The following is an 18,832-nucleotide window of genomic DNA, read 5'->3' as shown; positions in this document are numbered from 1 at the left end:
AAGGGAAGGTGGGGAGGAGAAGTATATAATGGAAGGAAAGCAGCATGAAAGTATAAGAGGATAGAAGGAGACTGTAGGGTAGATTTGCAGAGGACCTCAGCCCCCATCTCGTATCAAAATAAGTGGCAGATTTTCCAAAATTGCTGAGCCTGCTGGGTGGGTTTCAAGGACCTGCCCCCAGCTCTAGCCATCAAACTGTGCATCAGTGGATACGAGGTCATGCAGCTTCCCCCTCCTCTCCCGTCTCCTCCATCCCGCACCCCCAAACACACAGAAAATAGCCAGTGTCCAATGGGACATGGAACAGCGACCCCTGAGGAGCAGCTGGAGAGGCAGCCCAGCATAGAGATGTAGACACCCAGGGGGAGAGACTGAGGAAGGATGGAGTAACTGGCTGTTCTGAACATGTTGTAGAGGCCAAGGAGAATGAGGAAGGAAAAGAGACCCTTGGGGATGACTTTAGTGACCTTGGTAAGAGCAGGCTCAGTGGAGTGGACAAAGCAGAAGCTGTGGTTGCAGAGAATCCAGGAGAGGGGAAAGGGAGTCAGGGCAACACGAATGGATGGGGTGCTCCAAGAGCTTTGAAAAGAGAGAGGAGGGCAACAACTGGAGAGGTGGGAGGCAGGGAGGCCTGATCTTTGACTCCTCTGAATCCCTCACTGATATCCAGTGGGCGTGTAGTATTATGGTTAGCACAGGGGAATGGGAGTCAGGCCTTGTGGGCTCTGTTCCCAGCGCTGGCAGTGACTTGCTGTATGATCTTTGGTAAGTCGCTGCAGTTTCCCCAGCGGTAGAGCATTGAAGATAATAGTGACCTGTGCTAATTAATTAACGATTCTCCATCATATTGAGATGTTGAGGAAGATGGTGAGCTCTAGCAGGGCGAAGGGCTGGTATTCTTCTTCCTTATCTAGCAAGGAGCTGATTTCATCCTAAAGAGATGAGGGGCTTTGCTTATTAACACCCTAAACACAGCCGCAGAAATAAAAGCAAAGTCACTTGATTAATTAGTGAAGGAGGGAGGGGGGAAGTGGATTGGAAAAACCCCTAACCCAGCAGGGCAGAGAAACTCAAGTGGCCAGTCAGCATCTGTTAGAGGCACGAAGATAAATGAGGTAAGAAAGCAAGTAAGTGCATACAAATAGGCTCACGTTTGTACTGCTAATAACTCTTTCAAAATGCTTGTGTCATCAGACGGTGTGTGAAACCGCCAAGGTCATCCATCCTGGCTCAACGAGGTTCACTTAACCATGCACAGGTGGTCAGTGGACACTCCTACAGCAATTCTGCCAAAACATCTCCAGTCCCCACCCAGTAAAAGCCCCCACAGGAGTGAAGGCCACGTGACCCCCCCCCCCCCCTGCTGAGCGGGCTGCCAGTGCAAGGCACACCTAATCCCAATGTGATGCTCTGGGATCCGTCCATGTGAACTTGTGAATTCCACCTGGATTGTATGAATTCTGTACATTCATGCGCTTGTGGTTGTCTTTCACTGCCTCCTTGCATCATACATCTTGTGTTAAGGGGACAGGGTCAGGCCCCAGGATGTGTGGCCCTGGATGGGACAGACATTAACAATTGAAGAATCTTGCCCCTTCAGGACAATGGAGACTCCTTGGAAGGATATTAACTGGTAATGTCTCTTTTTGTATCCACCCCTACCTCCCAAACTAAGCGGGTTGTGCAAATGACTGCAGCATGGCTGGGGGATGAGGTCTGCCACTGGGACTCATGACCAGAACTGTGCTTATAAGCAAGAGGGCATCTGTGTGTGCTTGAGCAGAACCAGAAAACAAGACTGGGCAAGAGGACAGGGGTGCGCACAAGAGGACAGGACTCTGGAAGACACTAAGATCCACAGGGCTTTCAGGAAGAGGGAGGAAACTGAGGCAGAGTCTCACAGGCAGGTGTTTTGTTATTTTTCCAGAGATCTGTATCTCTCTTGTGCTTTCTCTGTGTGTAAAGTGTGTGCGTGTAGAAATTCCTTCCCAGAGTGTGTGTTACTCGCCTACACTGTCACAAAGCTCCCAAAGAGGGAAACAGCAAATCAGAGGGTCCCCAGCTTCATTGGAACTCTGGAGCATGCCACAGCAGCTGGGGAGCCAGCACTAGTTTCAGAGCCTAGGGGGTCTCCACTGCCAGGAGGGGTGTCAGACAAAGGGTCTGCACCTGCAGGCCCACAGACAGGGCCTAAAGCCTGCCCAGCCCCCGCAAGCCAAGACCACCTGGGACCCAACACTTGAGTCCGATCAGCAGGTGAGCGTCATGGAGGGGAGCTCCTCCTGTCCTCCAGGGCTGTAACACTCAGAAATTCATCTCAGGTTCTCGCTTCATTCCCGCTCAGGCCGGGCCGTCCAAAGTGCTCAGACCCTGTGGCTCCCACTGACTTCCACTGGAGCTGTGGGCACTGCCATGAGAAGTTGAGGGGGGCTCTGCCTGAGAAAGGACTTCAGGATTTGGCCCCTTGTGAGCATTCAGAAGGTGCATTGCTGCCTGCAAGGTGGGGGGGGGGGCTGTCTGAGCCGCCTGGCCATGGCAGCGATGTGGTCTGGAATATCAGGGTTGCTCCTAGTGTGGTTCTCCGTCCGCCCTCGACTTGCTGTACGATCCGTTGTTGCTGTTGTTATAATGTCGCTGTCTGGGTCTGAGCCGTGGGGACAGGGAGATGCAGATGCTAGAAATGCCATCGAGGAAGAAGGGACAAGCTTTGGCCAGCCTGGCTGGGAGGACAGAAAGAAAGAGAGGAAGCAAAGACAACAGCCCCCAAGAGAAGGACTCGAATGGAGGGGGGGGGACAGCAGAGAGGTGCAAGGGGAGAGGACTTGGAAGGGAAGATCAGCTGCCCCTGCCCCAAGCACAGGCTCCTAGTACAGAAGCGGCTGCAGAATCTCAGGTGATTGCACAGTCAGCTGTTGGAGGAGAGTGGGGCTGGTCATGGCACTGCTATTTACCAGCACCTGGGTTGGGACACAGGGAGAAGGCATCTTTTCTGCCTCCCCTGTCTGAGTGGATGAGAGGTGGGTCCCCCAGAGATAATGAGAGTTGAGACTCATGGGAGGATTCTCACTGCCTTTGATTTAACTTTTTGGTGTTGGGTGTTTTATTACTTTCCCTGCCGCTGACGAGCCGCTGGAGTTTCAGACACCCTGACAGGCTCCCCCGCCCCCTTCCCCCACTCACTTTCTCAACAGCCCCCGAGTGGCAGGTTGCCAGATGGTGCCCTATTAGGTCACTCTTGCTCATTGTTTGGCAAACAGCAGCTTAATTCAAGTGCTGAGTTGACAGCTTGTCCTCAAAGACAATTTGCAAGTTGCAGTGTAGCAAATGCCAGCTTGGCTTTTCAGTGTAATGTTATTTCAACTGCCTTAAAGGGATAAAATTCCCTTTGATTAAAAAAAAAAGGGGGGGGGTAGTGTTTTTGATATTGAAAGACTGATCGCATTGATTGGCAGGCATTGCACAAACATCCTGCCCCCGCCACCAGCTCTGCCAATGCACCGCGTTCCTGACCTGCATACCAGCCTCTGCTGCTCCAGCTCTGGCACAAACCTCTTCAAGGGCCCCTGGTCCTACTCTGCAACATGGGGGTGCATCTCATGCCTGCAGACCTGACAACTCTGCTCTGGTGCCGCAATATGGGCAAATATTTACTAGAGATTACAAAACTGAGACCAGCAAACTCACTTCACCTGTGGCCCTGATGGTTTGTGCATTACAGTATGCCAAAAGCGCACAAACTGGCACATCTTGCTGCGCATACACACACTTGTCTAACAAATCTAATTGGTGCCTCTATGCCATAGTGCTGGGTGCCTTTAAAAACTTTGCTATCTTAAATTAACTTTGGAGACAGAAAGGTTCAGCTAACGCAGCGTGGATTCAGTTAATAGAGGCATGAACCTTACAGGCTGACTTTGCAGGAGCCAGTGGTACAGATGGTCCTATCCCCCAGAGATTGGTTAGCAGCTTCCTCCACCGCTGACTCTTCGGTGTTTGCAAATTTGAAGCCGTTTGCATCCAAGTGAAAGGTGTTTCTCACTGCAAAACTTCCCCGGAGGAGTCTGCCCCAATAAAGGAGTGCCGAGATGTTTGCTGGGACGCAGAGCAATGGTTTAAATCAGCACGCGTGGCAGGCAGTAATGCATGGGCTGCTCAGTAGTATGGGACAGCAGACGATGGACTGGGATGCATTCCTTTTGGCAAGGAATGAAGGGTCAGTGTGGTGCTGATGAAAGCTAGAGATTAATGGCTCTTCTTGGAACTCAACCCTTAAGGTGCCTTACATGCTGAGTATGATCATGTCCAAACACTGGATGTTCTTCTGCAAAAGGGTGTTCTGTATTGTGAGACACAAGCAGCAAGCAACCAACAGCTAAGGTCTTCAGTCGCTAGCCACCGATCTGGATTTTTCTCCCGACCCACCAGTCTACATCCTTGCTCAGACATGGCCACCTTAGGACTCGGTGCACAGCGCTGGTTTGAAACCAGGGCAAATCGCAGTGGTGCAAGTCCTGCTTTGCACCAGTGCAGCACATTTATGTTGGGGGGGGGGGGGGATTGTAACCATGATGGTGCTAAAATCCCTACTGCAGACAGGCCCTCAACTCCAAAGCTGAAAAGGCAGGGGAGCCCCGTGAACCCAGAGAGGGGAGAGAGGTGTGGGCTGGCCATTCCTGCCTGTGGGAAATGCTTTGAGAACAGGCAGAGGCCAGGGCTATTGTCCTCTGCTGCAGCCTGCAGTCCTGGTAACAGACACAGACTCAGCTGAGGATGGAAACTCCTGAACTTCTGTGTTGGACTTGGACTGTTCTGTGCCTGGGAGGAGGGGTTCTCCATTAACCGTATTCATTGCTGCTGGATTTCCATTGCACCTGTTGGCAGCCTGGTGTCATTGGCAGAAACGTAGGGGCTGTGGTACTCAGTGGCGTGGCTGGAGTGTAAAGGCTTAGCGGCAGCCAGGTGGTAAAACTCCTTGTGGGCCCCCACTGGTATTACAGGTATGGTACCCAAATCCAGTCTGGCTTTGTCAATAGCAGAGCGCTCCCAAGGCCGCTGCAGTTGGTCGGAGTCTTTCCACCCACTTCAGTGGGTTTTGGCTTGGGCCCTGAATGAGCAGCCCTTTGGATAGTCAGATGCAGATTGTGTCTGTCGCTGCTGTTGGCTTTCACATGCTATACAGGTTTATCCAGAGCGGTAACTGCATTAAACACTTCCAGGGAAATCCCAGGACGTGAGTTGGCGTCTCAGCAGGGAACGGAGGTTGGGATCTCTTACTCCTCTCTGTCAGTCCAGATTCAATACCCCAGCCTGGTGCTAGGGGACAATGAGGTCTCGGGGGTGCCCCCTCCCAGATGTAAAATACAATTAGGCTTGACAGATTCCATTTTCATTGTTTATCATTTCGATGGATAATGTCAATGTTTATCTTTAAGCATCTTTCTTCATTTCTGTCCATTTAAATGTCCATAGCTGCGGAGAATTATGAGAAGTCAGACCATAGAGGGGTCAGACTAATTATTTAACGACGGTAGACGTTGAGATTCAAAAAGTTAAATCTCTATGGCCATTAAAACACAACTGTCAACGTCACATGTGAAAACATGCAAAGTAAATATCCTTAAAACCAACTCAAATAGGTTCTCGCTCAGCATGTTTCTTACTTTGCCCGTCTGTACATTTCGATAATTATCGATGGAAATATTTCTCCGTCGGTCTGGGTGCGTGTGGTGAACAATATGTTCACCAACATTTACTGATAAAAGATTGGTTGTATTTAGGCTTGAAGGATTCAATGTCCTGACTACTTGTGAGTATTCAAGATTCTGTGGACCTTTATGTGTGTTAACCCTGATATCCTGACTCAGGAAATTAGAATCCCCGTTACATCCCTGGTTTCATTCCTCTGGCTTTCACCACAGACAGCATGGCCTGTTCTGCTACCTAAAATCCCTCCAGCCATTTAAACTGGATACCGAATTCTTCACACCTTCCTCTCCTAAATTGATGCATAATGCAACAGCTGCTGCAGTCTTTGGGACAGTTGCATTTAAGTGCTGAGAGAAGCATGCTCTTGTACCGGCTTTTGGGATCTTGTGACATGAAAAATGGCCTATAAAGGTCAGCTCTTCTTATTTATCAGAAGACATGACGGGGGGTAGAGGAACTGATACTTTGTGAGGTTTTTCATTGTTGTTTGCAATGTTGTTGTAGCCATGTTGGTCTCTAATATGAGAGACAAGGTGGGTGAGGTAAGGTCTTTTATTGGATCAGCTTCTGTTGGTGCAAGAGACAAGCTTATGAGCTACACAGAACTCGGGAGACCTGAAGAAGAGCTCTGTGCAGCTCCAAAGCTTGTCTCTCTCCCCAATAGAAGTTGGTCCAATAAAAGATCGCTGACCTCACCCACCTTGTGTCTCTATGAGATCTGCCAGAATAAGACAGCCCTGCTATTTTTTATTCTACAGATGGGCAAAAAAAGGTCAAGTTATAAAGGAAGCATCGGGTGATTCCTATGAGACCATTGTGGACCACACCTTCTTCTTTGAGCCAGTATCCTGTGAGGTGACCAATGCTTTGGGCAGTACCAACATCAGCAGGACGGTGGATGTCTACTGTAAGTTCTTCTCTGCTTCTGCATCCTCAGGAACATAGACCAGCCCCAAAGGAACAGCTTAAAATCAGCTCCAAAGCGCACCCCCACATTGGTTAATTTTGCAACCAGTTCTGGGACTTTCAAAGTTGCCTAAAAATAATGTGAATTGGAAATCCCAATCTGCTAGATGGCCTTGGTAATCGCAGCCTGGAGTCAGAGAAAACGGGGCTTCCTTGGTGATTTAGCTATTAAGGGTTTTGTTAACACTGTGCTGAATTGTTGACTGTGCAGATTATTTTCTTACCTCTAATTGAATGGACCCAGTGGCTACTGTTACATGGGGTACAGGCAGAGGCCCCTTTTCCTGGGGCTGTAGAACCAGGTTTCTAGTCCTGACTCTCCTGGCTTGTCAGAGAGATGTATTTATTAATCCATGCTGGTTGGCTGCTGCCCATGTAGGCAACACAGTACGACACCGGGTAGCACAGCCAACTTTGCGCGATCTGCTGATGCCCCTCTTGGAGCATACTGGAGGGTCGGGGGGATGGCTGGAATGGATTGTGTTCCTGCAATCCTGGACCAGTTGAACAGCCTCTAGGGACTGTTCTTGCAGCAAGTTACAGCAGCTGCTGGTCGCTCCCAAGATCGGGGGTGGGAAGGTGGTAGAAATCCACCTATACCCATCCTCCTCTAAAGGTGCACCGAGCAGACTCAGGCACAGCTGAGCAGCTAACCTGTACAATTCAGAGATGGATTAAAGCTCATTGTGAACTTGAGCAAATCATGGGAAGAAAACCCACGGGAAAAAGAAATTCAGGAGAGTTCCTCGACGTGACCGTGTTAAAGACACAGCGGAAAACTATGCCAGTGCAAAAGAACACTAGGAAGACTAGGAAGGGGCCAATATGGCTGCATCAGGAACTCTTTAGTGGCCTGACAATCAAAAAGGAATCACACAAAAAGTGGAAACATGGACAAATTTGCTAATGCAGAATACAAAAGAATAGCACGAGCACGTGGGGACAAAATCAGAAAGGCTAAGGCACAAAATGAGTTACACCTAGCAAGGGACATGAGAGGCAATAAGAAGAGGTTCTTTAAATATAATGGGAGCAAATGAAAGATAAAGACTACTTAGCAGGGAAGCTAATTATTTAGCTAATAACTGATGACATGAAAAAGGCTGAGGTGTTTTATGCCTGTTTTTTTTGAGTCTTCACTCTAAGGGTTAATGGTGACGAGATATTCAACACAATTAATGTTAACAAGGGGGGAAGGAACGCAAGCCAAAATAGGGAAAGAACAGGTTAAAGAATATTTAGACAAGTTAGATGTATCCAAGTCAGCAGGTCCTGGCGAAATTCATCCTAGGGTACCCAAGGAACTAGTTGAAACAATCTTGGAACCGTTAGCAATTATCTTTGAGAACTCATGGAGGATGCATGATGTCCCAGGAGACTGAAGAAGAGCAGAAGTAGTACCTGTCTTTCAGAAGGGGAACAAATCGGACTCAGAGAATTAGAGCCCAATCAGCTTAACTTTGATACCTGGAAAGCGACTTAGGCCATGTCTGCACTACCACTCATATTGACAACCTACATCACTCAGGGGTGTGAAAAAACACACCCCTGAGCAACACAGGTTTCGCTGGCATAAGTAGTAGTGTGCACAGTGCTATGTCAGCGGGAATGCTTCTCTTTGGGGATGGTTTAATCGTGTTGACGGGAGAGCTCTCTCCCGTCGGCACAGGGCGGCTACACGAGAGATCTGGCAGCGGCGCAGCTGCATCGATAAGGCCTCTAGTGTAGACATAGCCTAAGAAAAACTACTAACGATGAGTTTGTAATCACCTTGAGTGGTTTATAAGGAATAGCCAGCATGGATTTGTCAAGATCAAATCATGCCAAACTAACCTAACTTCATTCTTTGACAGGGTTATTGGCCTAGTGAATAGCAGGGAAGCTGTAGACATGATATATCTTCATTTTAGTAAAGCTTCTGATACAGTACCACATGGTATTCTCATAAGCAAACTAGGAAAATGTGGTCTAGATGAAATTACAATAATGTGGATACAAAACTGGTTGAAAGATTGTACTCAAAGAATAGTTATGCTGTCAAACTGGCAGTATGAATCTAGTGAGGTCCCACCGGGATCAGTCTTGGGACCGGTGCTAGTCAATATTTTCATAAATGACTTGGCTAATGGAGTGGAGAGTATGTTTATAAAATTTGCAGATGACGCCAAGCTGGGAGAAGGTGCAAGCACTTTGGAGAACAGGATTAGAATTCAAAACGACCCTGACAAATTGGAGAATTGGTCTGAAATCAACAAGATGAAATTCAGTAAAGACAGGCAACCCCAACCCCAAAGTGCTTCACTTAGGAAGGAAAAATCAAATGCACAGCTACAAAATGAGGAATAACTAGCTAGGTGGTCGTACTGCTGGAAAGGATCCGGGGGTTACAGTGGATCATAAATTGAATATCGGTCAGCAATGTGGTACAGTTGCAAAAAAGGCTAATATCATTCTGGGGTGTATTAGCAGGAGTTTTGTATGTAAGACACAGGAGGTAATTGTCATCCTCTGCTCAGCACTGGCGAGGCCTCAGCTGGAATATTAGATCCAGTTCTGGGAGCCACACTTTAAGTAAGACGTGAATAAATTGGAGAGAGTCCAGAGGACAGCAAGAAAAATGATCAAAGATTTTGAAAACCTGACCTAGGAGGAAAGGTTAAGAAATCTGGGCATGTTTAGTCAGAAGAAAAGATGATTGAGGGGGGACTTGATAACAGTCTTCAGCTATGCGAAGGGCTGTTATAAAGAGGACAGTGATCAATAGTTCTTCAGGTCTGCTGAAGGTAGGAAAAGAAGTAAGGGGCAGCAAGGGAGATTTAGGTTAGAAATGAGGGAAAACTTCATAATTATAACTGTAGTTAAGCTCTGGGACAGGCTTCCAAGGGAGGTTGTGGAATCCTTATCATTGGAGGTGTTTAAGAACAGGTTGCACATGCCAGTCTAGGTTTACTTGATCCTGCTTCTGCACGTGGGGCTGGACCTGGAGACCTCTTGAGAGCCCTACATTTCCATGAGTCTGTGAAAACAGAGCATGCTTCAAGGGGCGGGGAGATGATGGAAGCTCAGGGGCCTGCATCATCCTGAGAGCCCTCTTGGCCCAGGAGCTTCTGATTGGTTGAACCTTTAGCCCGTCACTGATCAGGCTGGGGATAGTGCTGGCTGGTGGATCTGTTTCTATTTCTCCACACAGTCACCTTCTCTACTTGTCTCCTATGCACAGTTGGTCCCAGGATGGCAACAGAACCGCAGTCCCTCCTTGTCGACCTGGGGTCAGATGCAGTGTTCAGCTGTGCTTGGACTGGGAACCCATCACTGACCATCGTCTGGATGAAGCGGGGCTCGGGCGTGGTAAGAATCTCAGTCACCCGGGACATGCTGCACTACGTTCTGAATCAGGGGTGAGCCCTGGAGGGCCATGCTAGGCGAATGGACATGTCGTTGGACTGGGATTCGGGAGAGCTGGGTTCTGTGCCAGTCTCTGCCACCGACCTAATGCGTGACCTTGGGCAAATCGCATCCCTTCTGAGAGTCTGTTTCCATCATAACCTCTTTGGGGGGGGTGGACTGTCTCTTACCAAGTGCAGGAGCTCCAATGGAGATTGGTGCTTACTGTAAAACAAACCACAGTTCCACGGGGAGGAGGACCAAAATCAGGGAGAGTTATGGGAACTCAGCACCTAGAGTAGCTTAGTTATGGCCCAGTCCTGCACGTTGTTCCCATTGACCTCAATGAGAGTGCAGGGTTCACAGGGTTAAACTGTCCTCTGGCTCCTGTATAACTACCCTGATCCCCTGAAGAGTCCAGGAGACCCTGCTGTCTGTGGCTAGGTAAGACATTATCCCTTCGTGAAACAGGTGTCGCAGGCAAACATCCATCTCAGCGGTGGAACAGAGATCCACAAACCTAGGACATCTGAAATATATACTAGTGCCATCCATACTCAATTTTGAGTCCATCCAACAAAAGCCTCAACTTTTGCCAGCGAAGTTCAACCAGTTCCCCCAGTGGCACAAGCCCTCTGCCGGTGTAGTTTTACCAACACAACGCCTGTGTAGATGCAGTAGTATCTGTACTGATATATAAGCAGTCCTCTAGCAACATGCCCACGATGCAACTGTCCCTACAGCAGTGACTGCTTTAGTTGAATAATACAATAATAAAAGGGGTGGGGGTGGACAATGGTGGTGAATTGGGGGCTATTCTATTCTATATGGGTTCTTATACTGCCCTCATCACCGGAGTATCTGAGCTCCAGCTGTGCATTAACATCTGTCACATACGGTTCATTCTTTCTCTCATCACCTTCCCAGGGGGAGGATTGTGTGTGCCATGGAGTTTGTTATTTTGGTAGGGGGTTATTTACGTATTTGTTTGAATAAATGTCCATGCTGCTCTCTGGACCTGTGAGAAAAGGCAGGACAGAGAAGTGCATCTTGCCCTTGCAATGAAGGGTGTTGAGGTTTGTGGTAGTCCTTCGTTCCTATGGGAGATCATGCCAATATCAGACCACCCCCCAAAAAGCTCTGTCTCCTGCACAGACGAGTTTTACCTTTATTGTAGAAAGTTCCACTGTGACATGGGATTAGAATTGTTGACTACAGACTTCATGCTGGAGCTGTAGACAATCTTAAATATACACTGGTTCCAGGCCATTGAGCACCTTGAAGATAAGGACCAAGACCCTGAACTTGACTCGATATTGGACCTCCTGATCCTGCTCTTGTGCTTCACCAATCCTTCTGGCTGCTCTCCCAGCCCTTTCCTTCTGCGAGTGTGTATGTGGGGTACATATGCATTCCTCTAGCCCACCTGGCTAAATTCCCAGGTATCTCCAATGCTCTTCTGCTCCTCCTGGTCCCGCTTCAATGCTCCCTTGTCTACTGACATCTCACCATGCTCAGAGTCACCTCTGACTGCTTTCCCACGAGTTCTTCTGGAGCAGTGTGAAGAGTGGGATGCATGCACTGCAAAACATCAGCAAAGCATGGTGCAACCTTTGAAGCACAGGTTCTCTCTCACCATCCTCCAAGTGGTCCTGAGGATTCCTCTGCTCAGGCCCTCCAGGGAAATCCCCATTTCCCCTCTGCCCTCCATTCTCCTGTCTCCAGCCTATAAATCCTCCTCCTTGTGAGGTAGTAGCTAGTGCCATTTTAGGACGAGGGTAGATGGATTGGGATGTCCCTTTGCAGTAACTCGGGTCACTTTTGGACCATGACACCTTTCCCAGGTACAGAGTCCACACAGTGCATTCTGTGCTCCCGTAACTGGGTGGGGGGGATTATATGGTTCCCAGACTAGAGTCACTAGATTACAAGAAACAGCTGTGAGCGTAGGCCTATGAAGCCATGCTAGAGAGTCCACACCACTCCAGCATCCAGACCTCACAGCTCCATTGGCTTATGTGCCCATCCCATCCCATAGCAACCAGGCTCCAGGAAAATCAATCCACTTTAAAGAAAAGACGGGGAGAACCCCACAGCTTTAGCAGAAGACAAGGTGGTTGGTTTATATAACTGGCCCAATCAAGTCTGAGTGACCAGGGCAAGAAGCTGCAAGCGCTAGTTTCCATGGTGCACTCAGCACTTGCATGTTCTCTTGCCCACAGGAGATCTTCATAAAGTAGCCCTAATAGAAGCAGAATTGAGTCACATTATGAGCGCCATCTGGGTTAAGCAGAGGCCAAAACTGCAGTTAACCTCTCGCTGGCAGGTAGCACTTTATAAATCATCTACGTGTTTAACATTGCGATCACTCCTTCCAACGCCTGGAAAGCCATGGCTAAGCCTCTAGGGGGCTGATGCTTCAAAGCTACAAACTGATGCCTTAACTCTGGACAGTGCAATAAATCCAGACCGGATGATGGGGGCAATGATGGAGCCCATCGTGATGTGATTTAGTTCCCCAAAGTTGGGGATTGAAGCACTGGCTGTTTCTCTTGGTTGTGCTGTCCTAGGCGAGCGTGAAATCTCTAGGCCTTTAACAGTGGGGAGTCATATGGCCATCTGGCCACCTCTGCACTCAGGTAGCTAGCGCAGTGGCTGTTTCTTTCTCTCTCTCAGCCTCAGAGCAGATGTAATTTAAGACTAAGAAATACCTTTCTCCCTCCTCCACCTATTGTCTGGTGATTGCTGACTATAATACTTAGTTCTGCCATGAGTGCAGGGGACTGGGCCAGATAACCTCTCGAGGTCCCTTCCGGTCCTATGATTCTATTACTCCCCTGCCGTGTCTGGCTTTCAAACCCTGAAACCTCGTGCAGTGTGTCAATGGGCAGTAGCCATCACCTTCCTGCTGTGTGGCTCCATACAGGGGGCATCTGCCAGCCAGGGACACAGAGAAGTGGAGTGAACCGCATGAACAAAGAAAATCCCTCTGCCTGTTCCTGGGTAACAGACCCCTGAGGGCAGTATGAGATTTCACAAGCTGGCGTGGTGGCATTTGAGGAACAGCTCTTTCGATGGGATGCTCTAGCTCAGCCAGGCCTATGGACTTCAGGCAGGAGCAGCTGAGTGAAATTCAGTGGTGATCAGGCTGGATGATCAGAATGGCCCCGTCTGGTCTCAAACCCTATGAACCTCATTCACCTCGCAGCACTTATCTGAACACCTGCTACGAGGTGCTCGCAGGCCAGGCCAGCTCTGCACAGCCCAGCTTTGCCTACTCCATTTTCTGAGACGTTAATCGAGTTGCTGCAGTCACCCTCGCACACACCAATCAGGAAGCAGGGACCTGCCAACCTGGTTGGAGAAATGCTGGGAACCTCCACACAGAAAAGACCTGGGAGCAGCATGGGAATTTGCCAACCTCCATTGGCAGCTCAGCCTGCAAGTTAACTATGTTCCAGACAGGCTCTCCCACATTTCGGCTTCCAGAGGAACCATTCACATTCCCAACGTCGTCGGAGCTCTGTGCTTCCTCTTGCTCTACGGGCATGCCAGTAAAACCTGAGCGCCCACTGTTTGCCTAGCACTGCCCAGCGCTCTACTCCGGGGATAACTGAAGAGCTGCAGGCTCACCCTGAATAGCTTCCAGTGTGGTCAGCAAGCCAGCAAGGATAGCTTCTCCTCTGGGAGGACAAGTCCTCAAAGGAGTGCTGGGTTCTCCCACTGCTAATCATGCTACAAACTCCCCAGACCCACCAACTCAGAGACACCCCCCCCCTTCTGCAGTGAAATCTAGGCCCAACTGAAGTCAATGGAGGATTGGCCATTGATTGCATTGACTGCAGGATTTTCACCCCTAGTATTTAAGGGAGAAAAGATGTTCAGCTGCTTCAGTGTTATTTAAAACTGCTTGTTTGAGGATTCCTAGATAATTACCAGACATACAAGGGCATCTTGAGTTGAATTCATTCACCCCTTTGTATCTTGGGAACAACTCACCAAGGGCTATAGTGGATTCTCCATCACTAGCAATTTTTACATTAGGATTGGATGTTTTTTTTTTCTAAAAGATCTGCTCTTGTTCAAACAGGAAATATTCTGGTGCCGTTCTGAGGCCTGTGTTGTGCAGGAGGTCGGACTAGATGATCACAATGGTCCCTTCTGACCTTGGGATCTCTGAATTTCTCATAATCAGGGATAGGAAGCTTTAAGATTAAGGGTCAAACACTGAAGTCCTGACTCCAGCCAAAGTCTTGCTTTGTCAGCTGGAGGTCTGAAAGTCAGGATCTGTCCCAGTGTAAAAAGTTTAACGTGCTGCATGAACACTAATCACGGCTGATCCAGACTGGGGAGGTTGTAGGGATTGTTATCCCTGCTTTGCAGCTGGGAAGGCTGATGCAGTGAAGCTAAAGAAGAAGCAGAAAGAAATTAAAGCCACTTTTTCAAAGGTGATCACTGGCCCAGCTCAAATTATTATTGTTGTTAATCATGTTTATTAGAGTCGTGCCTAAGGGCCAACCGAGGGCCCATTGGGCTAGGTGCTGCACACACGCAGAGCAGTAGATGGCCCTCGCCCCCACAGAACTTACAATCTAAATAGACAAGACGGTGGGGGAAGGGGTAGCACACAGCTGCAGAGTGAGCAATGAGATGGCAGCAAACTGCATGCTAGTGCCACCATTTTTCCCCCCAAGGTGCTGAGCGCTTGCATCTTCTGTTGACTTCAGCTGGCTTTGTGCTCGTGTCTCTGAAAATTGGTCCCAGAGAGGCTTGATCTGGGCACCTGGAAAGTGAGACTCCCAAAAGCAGAAGGGCCTCTTCCGGAAATGTGGTTGCATGCAATTTGGCTCAGGTCAAACGGAGCCAGCAGCGCAGGTGGGGATAGAAACAAAAGTGCTGAGTCCCATTCTCTGGTACGGCTGTCAAGAATATCCAGAGCAATTGATGACAGCAAATTCAGGGAGGGATACTAAACCTCATCCTTCTGGGCTTCAGCAGATTTCTGACTAATAGAGACCAGGATGGGGACTATGGGCAGGGGGAGATTATCCCACATCTGCTACTGTGGGGTTCTTACGCCTTCCTCTGAAGCTTCTGCTGTTGGCCACTGTCAGAGACAGGACGCTTGACTAGATGGGCTTTGGGTCTGATCCATGCTGGCAATGCCTGTGTCCCTATGACCCCTTACTGCTGCAGATGGAACACTGCGTTTGCTAGTAAAACAGTCCTGAGAGCACACAAAAAAGCCATGGGCCAGTTACAGAACGGGTGTAAACCAGCTTCATTGATGTCAATGGAGTAACACTGATTTACCAGACCAGCCCATAAAGACTGCAAGGTCAGCAGTCCTGGGCTATTAGAGACCCATCACGGGACACTTCTCCTCCACTCCATTGCCAGCAAGCTACCAGTGCACCAGAGGGAGAATGGCATGTGTATCTGCAGTGCATTCGTCACCAGGTGGACGTCCGCACTCAGCATACGTTGGGGTGTTTATTCAGCCAATAAGGACCACAACGAAAGCCATTTTCTAGAAAGCCATGACAGGCTTGGAAGACTTGATGGCCTGAGTCACAGCTGAAAAACCCCAGTCAGTCAATAATCACTAGGCAGCGTTCTTATCTGAAGCTGATATTATTATTTATCATTATTAGAACATAGGGGAAAAAACATAATAGTTTTGATTTTTTTTCTTTATCTTCTAAATGGGTAATGTAGTTTTCCATGGGGGTATACAGGTCATTTAGAGAACAAGCTACATCGAAGCATCTATGTATCTATGCATGACCATGCATGGCGAATATAAGCCTGTAAAGTAATAGTTTCAGGAAGTTATACGCAATGGAAAAGTGGTTAGAACTAAAACCATTATATGGCCTTAATTAGAGCAAGCACTGCCACTCCTGCTATAAACAAAAGGCCAGATTTTCAAAAGATCTCAGCTCCCATCTAGGCACCTACATAATGGGCAGATTTTCAAAACCCGCTTCGTACCCAACATGCATCAGCATGTAATTCTGCCCTAGATATATACAGGTCTATCTGATCCTGTTTGGGGCAGGGGGGTTCTTTCTGTTCTGGATTACACAGCACCTAGCCCATTTTCGGTGCCCAATATTAATAAATATTGTGGAGGCACAGGTAGGAACTCCGTACCTGAGGTTGCACTGAGATTTGCAGTCATAGTGGGGTTTAAATCCTTTTGCTATCAATTTGCAACCCTTAGCTGCCAGGCTGAGGAAGACAGCAGTAAATCTGTTCTGTGCATTAGGAGTCAGGAGGAGTTAAAAACGGCTTGGTCCGGGAGTTCATACGTGCAGTCTCCCCTTTCCTTTGGCTCCCACTTGATAACGAATGGCAGGTGTGGAGCATTCCAAGGCCCACACAGCTCTAGACATCATCTCAGGCTGGTTTAAACTAATACAGACATTAGCGTTATTTGTCAGAACTGCTTCCATTTACTCCAAGGGGAGCTGACAGGTGATGCTTCTTTGGACGGGCAGCTGGCTCCCGACACCTGCAGTGAAATATGGAGCCAGAGCCTCACGGCTTGCTCTGTATCGAGCCCCTCTGGTGCCTGGTTGGCCCAGTTCCCCACACCCCTGGATCCCCTGCCACACTGACCCACCTGCCTCCTTGGCTACAACCACCAGCCAGACCCTCATGTCCACATACAAAATCCCCGTCGATACCATCTTCCCCAGGACCATAAGGTTCAACAGAGTGAGTCCAATGGACCATCAAACAGGGGCTCCACTCCAGTGAAGTTTAGGAAGCCTCTGGTAGGTCTTAGCAGGGGGCTGGGGCATGGTGAACAACAGCGAGATCAGGAGCTGGGAGGTCCGGCACACCCGTGGGGCGGGGAAGCTTTCTCTGCTGCTGCCCGTGCTCTATCCCTTGTGTGCATGGAGGGGGCTGCCAGTCAAGCACCTTTTCCTGCAATCCTGACTCATGAGCATGGGGGTGACTATGGGAGAGCTGGGAGGGGGAGCATTTCCCCCCCAGCCTGCAGTCAGGGGGACAACAGTGTCTCTCCCCCACACACACACACAAACTCTCAGCCCTGTATGGGGCAGGAGAGGAGAGCAGCAGTTCCCAGCGCCATCTCCCCCCACCCCACCACCAGTACAGCCACCAAGCCAGCAGCAGACACAGCGGGGAAATGGCTGCTTCCCTCCAGCAAGGCTGAGCTTTGGGAGGGAATCTACCCCTTGGCTTGCGGTACCTTGGGAGCAGAAGGAAGGAGATCCACAGTCTCTCCCAAAGCTTGGGGGGAGAGATACTGGAGAAAGGGGGCAGGAAATCCAGGAGAGGAGATTGGAGCCAGATGGAGAGGGGAAGGGAAAACGGGGAAGCCAGAAAGAGGGCAGTACAGGGCGAGCTCACGGGGGAGCTAAGGGATTTGCAAAGGAGCAGTGGGGGTTGATGGATTTGTGGGACGGAGAGCAGGGTGAGCTGCGGGATTTGATGTGGAGGAACTGATGGAATTTGGAGGGGATGGAGGAGTGGAGAATTGATGGATTTGACAGAGGGGATTGTTGGCTGGTGTGCCGAGCTGCATTTGAAGGAATTTGAAGTGTTGACAGGGCCCTCATGCGGAGCCAGCCAGCTGATAAAAGGAAACACCTTTTCACACAATGTGTGATTGGACTGTGGAACTCTCTGCCACAGGGTTAGAGCTGAGCAATTTTTTTTCAGTGAACAGTAAATTGGCTGGAAAAGGCATTTTTGTGTCACCACAATGGTTAGTGAATGTGGGTCAAAACTGGCAAATCATTTGGGTCAAAAAATAAGCCTGGAAAAAGTTGAAACGATTTGATTCAGCCATTTCAAAATTTCGTTTCAAAATTGAGCTTTATTTAATAAAAAGGGGGAGGTTGAGTTTCGGGTTATTTTCTGATGTTTTTCAATGAAAAGCCAACAAAAAAAAATCATTTAAAGTCGGACAAAAAAAATCAGTTTCAGTTCAAACCAAACTGATTTTTTTTTAAATTTTTCAGTTCCACCCCCAAACTGAGAAATCAGTTATCGTCACTGAGGCCAAGAATTCAGCAAGGTTCAAAGATTTGGACATACACATTCAAGCAGGACTATCCAGCTTTAGAGTAATTAAAGCGAAAATAATGAGTTTGGGAAGAGAGATTAAATCTCATCCTTCAGGTCTCTAACTATTAGGGGTCAGGATGTGACATTTACAGAGGGCAGGTTGTCCAACATCTACTGCAAGGCTCTTGCTCTTTCCTTTCAAACAGCTGGGTCTGCTCACTGTCAGAGACAGGACACAGGACTTGGTGAACCTTTGGTCTGATGCAGCCCAGCGATTTCTGTATTCCTATGTTCTTGTCCCACCCAAACTTTGGAACCAGAATTTCTCCACTGCTCATTGAGGTCATAGTGAGTACCCTCAACCTCAGTAAGACTTTCAGAATCAGGAGTGAAGCAGTCAACTCCTGCCCTACCCAAGCAGCAAGAGAGATCTGGGGATGCACAGCCAATGGACACGCTGCTCAGGGATAGAGACCTTGCACAGCTTTCAGACGTGCTGCTGAATCTCCTAGAAACCTCACACCCAGACCGGGATTTTAAAGACGACTAGTCTGATCTGAGCAGTTCCCTGAAACACGGAGGTTTGAAATGACATGCCTTCGCTGTATGTATAACTGCTGCTAGGGGCATTAAGTGTTTTGCTAAGCATCCGTGTAAATTCCCAGAACGACTGGAGGAACTGGCTGTAAGATCAGACCCGCAGCAGAGGTAATAACTGATGTGCTGGATG

At 48.8% G+C, this 18,832-nt stretch overlaps 1 protein-coding gene across 1 annotated transcript in view; it reads left to right on the top strand.

Moving 5' to 3' along the window:
• Positions 1–18,832, top strand: part of KIRREL3 (kirre like nephrin family adhesion molecule 3) — a 312,230-nt gene that overhangs the window by 217,372 nt on the left and 76,026 nt on the right. Inside the window, exons 7-8 of the mRNA XM_065417046.1 lie at positions 6,465–6,613; positions 9,893–10,020. Of these exons, the coding sequence (XP_065273118.1) occupies positions 6,465–6,613; positions 9,893–10,020 (277 nt within the window). The remainder of the gene's footprint in view (positions 1–6,464; positions 6,614–9,892; positions 10,021–18,832) is intronic.

This window comes from Emys orbicularis, chromosome 15, assembly GCF_028017835.1.
Source record: "Emys orbicularis isolate rEmyOrb1 chromosome 15, rEmyOrb1.hap1, whole genome shotgun sequence".
Taxonomy (NCBI): Eukaryota; Metazoa; Chordata; order Testudines; family Emydidae; genus Emys; species Emys orbicularis.
Note: the sequence above shows the minus strand (reverse complement) of the source record. Positions and strands in the feature narration are given on the sequence as shown.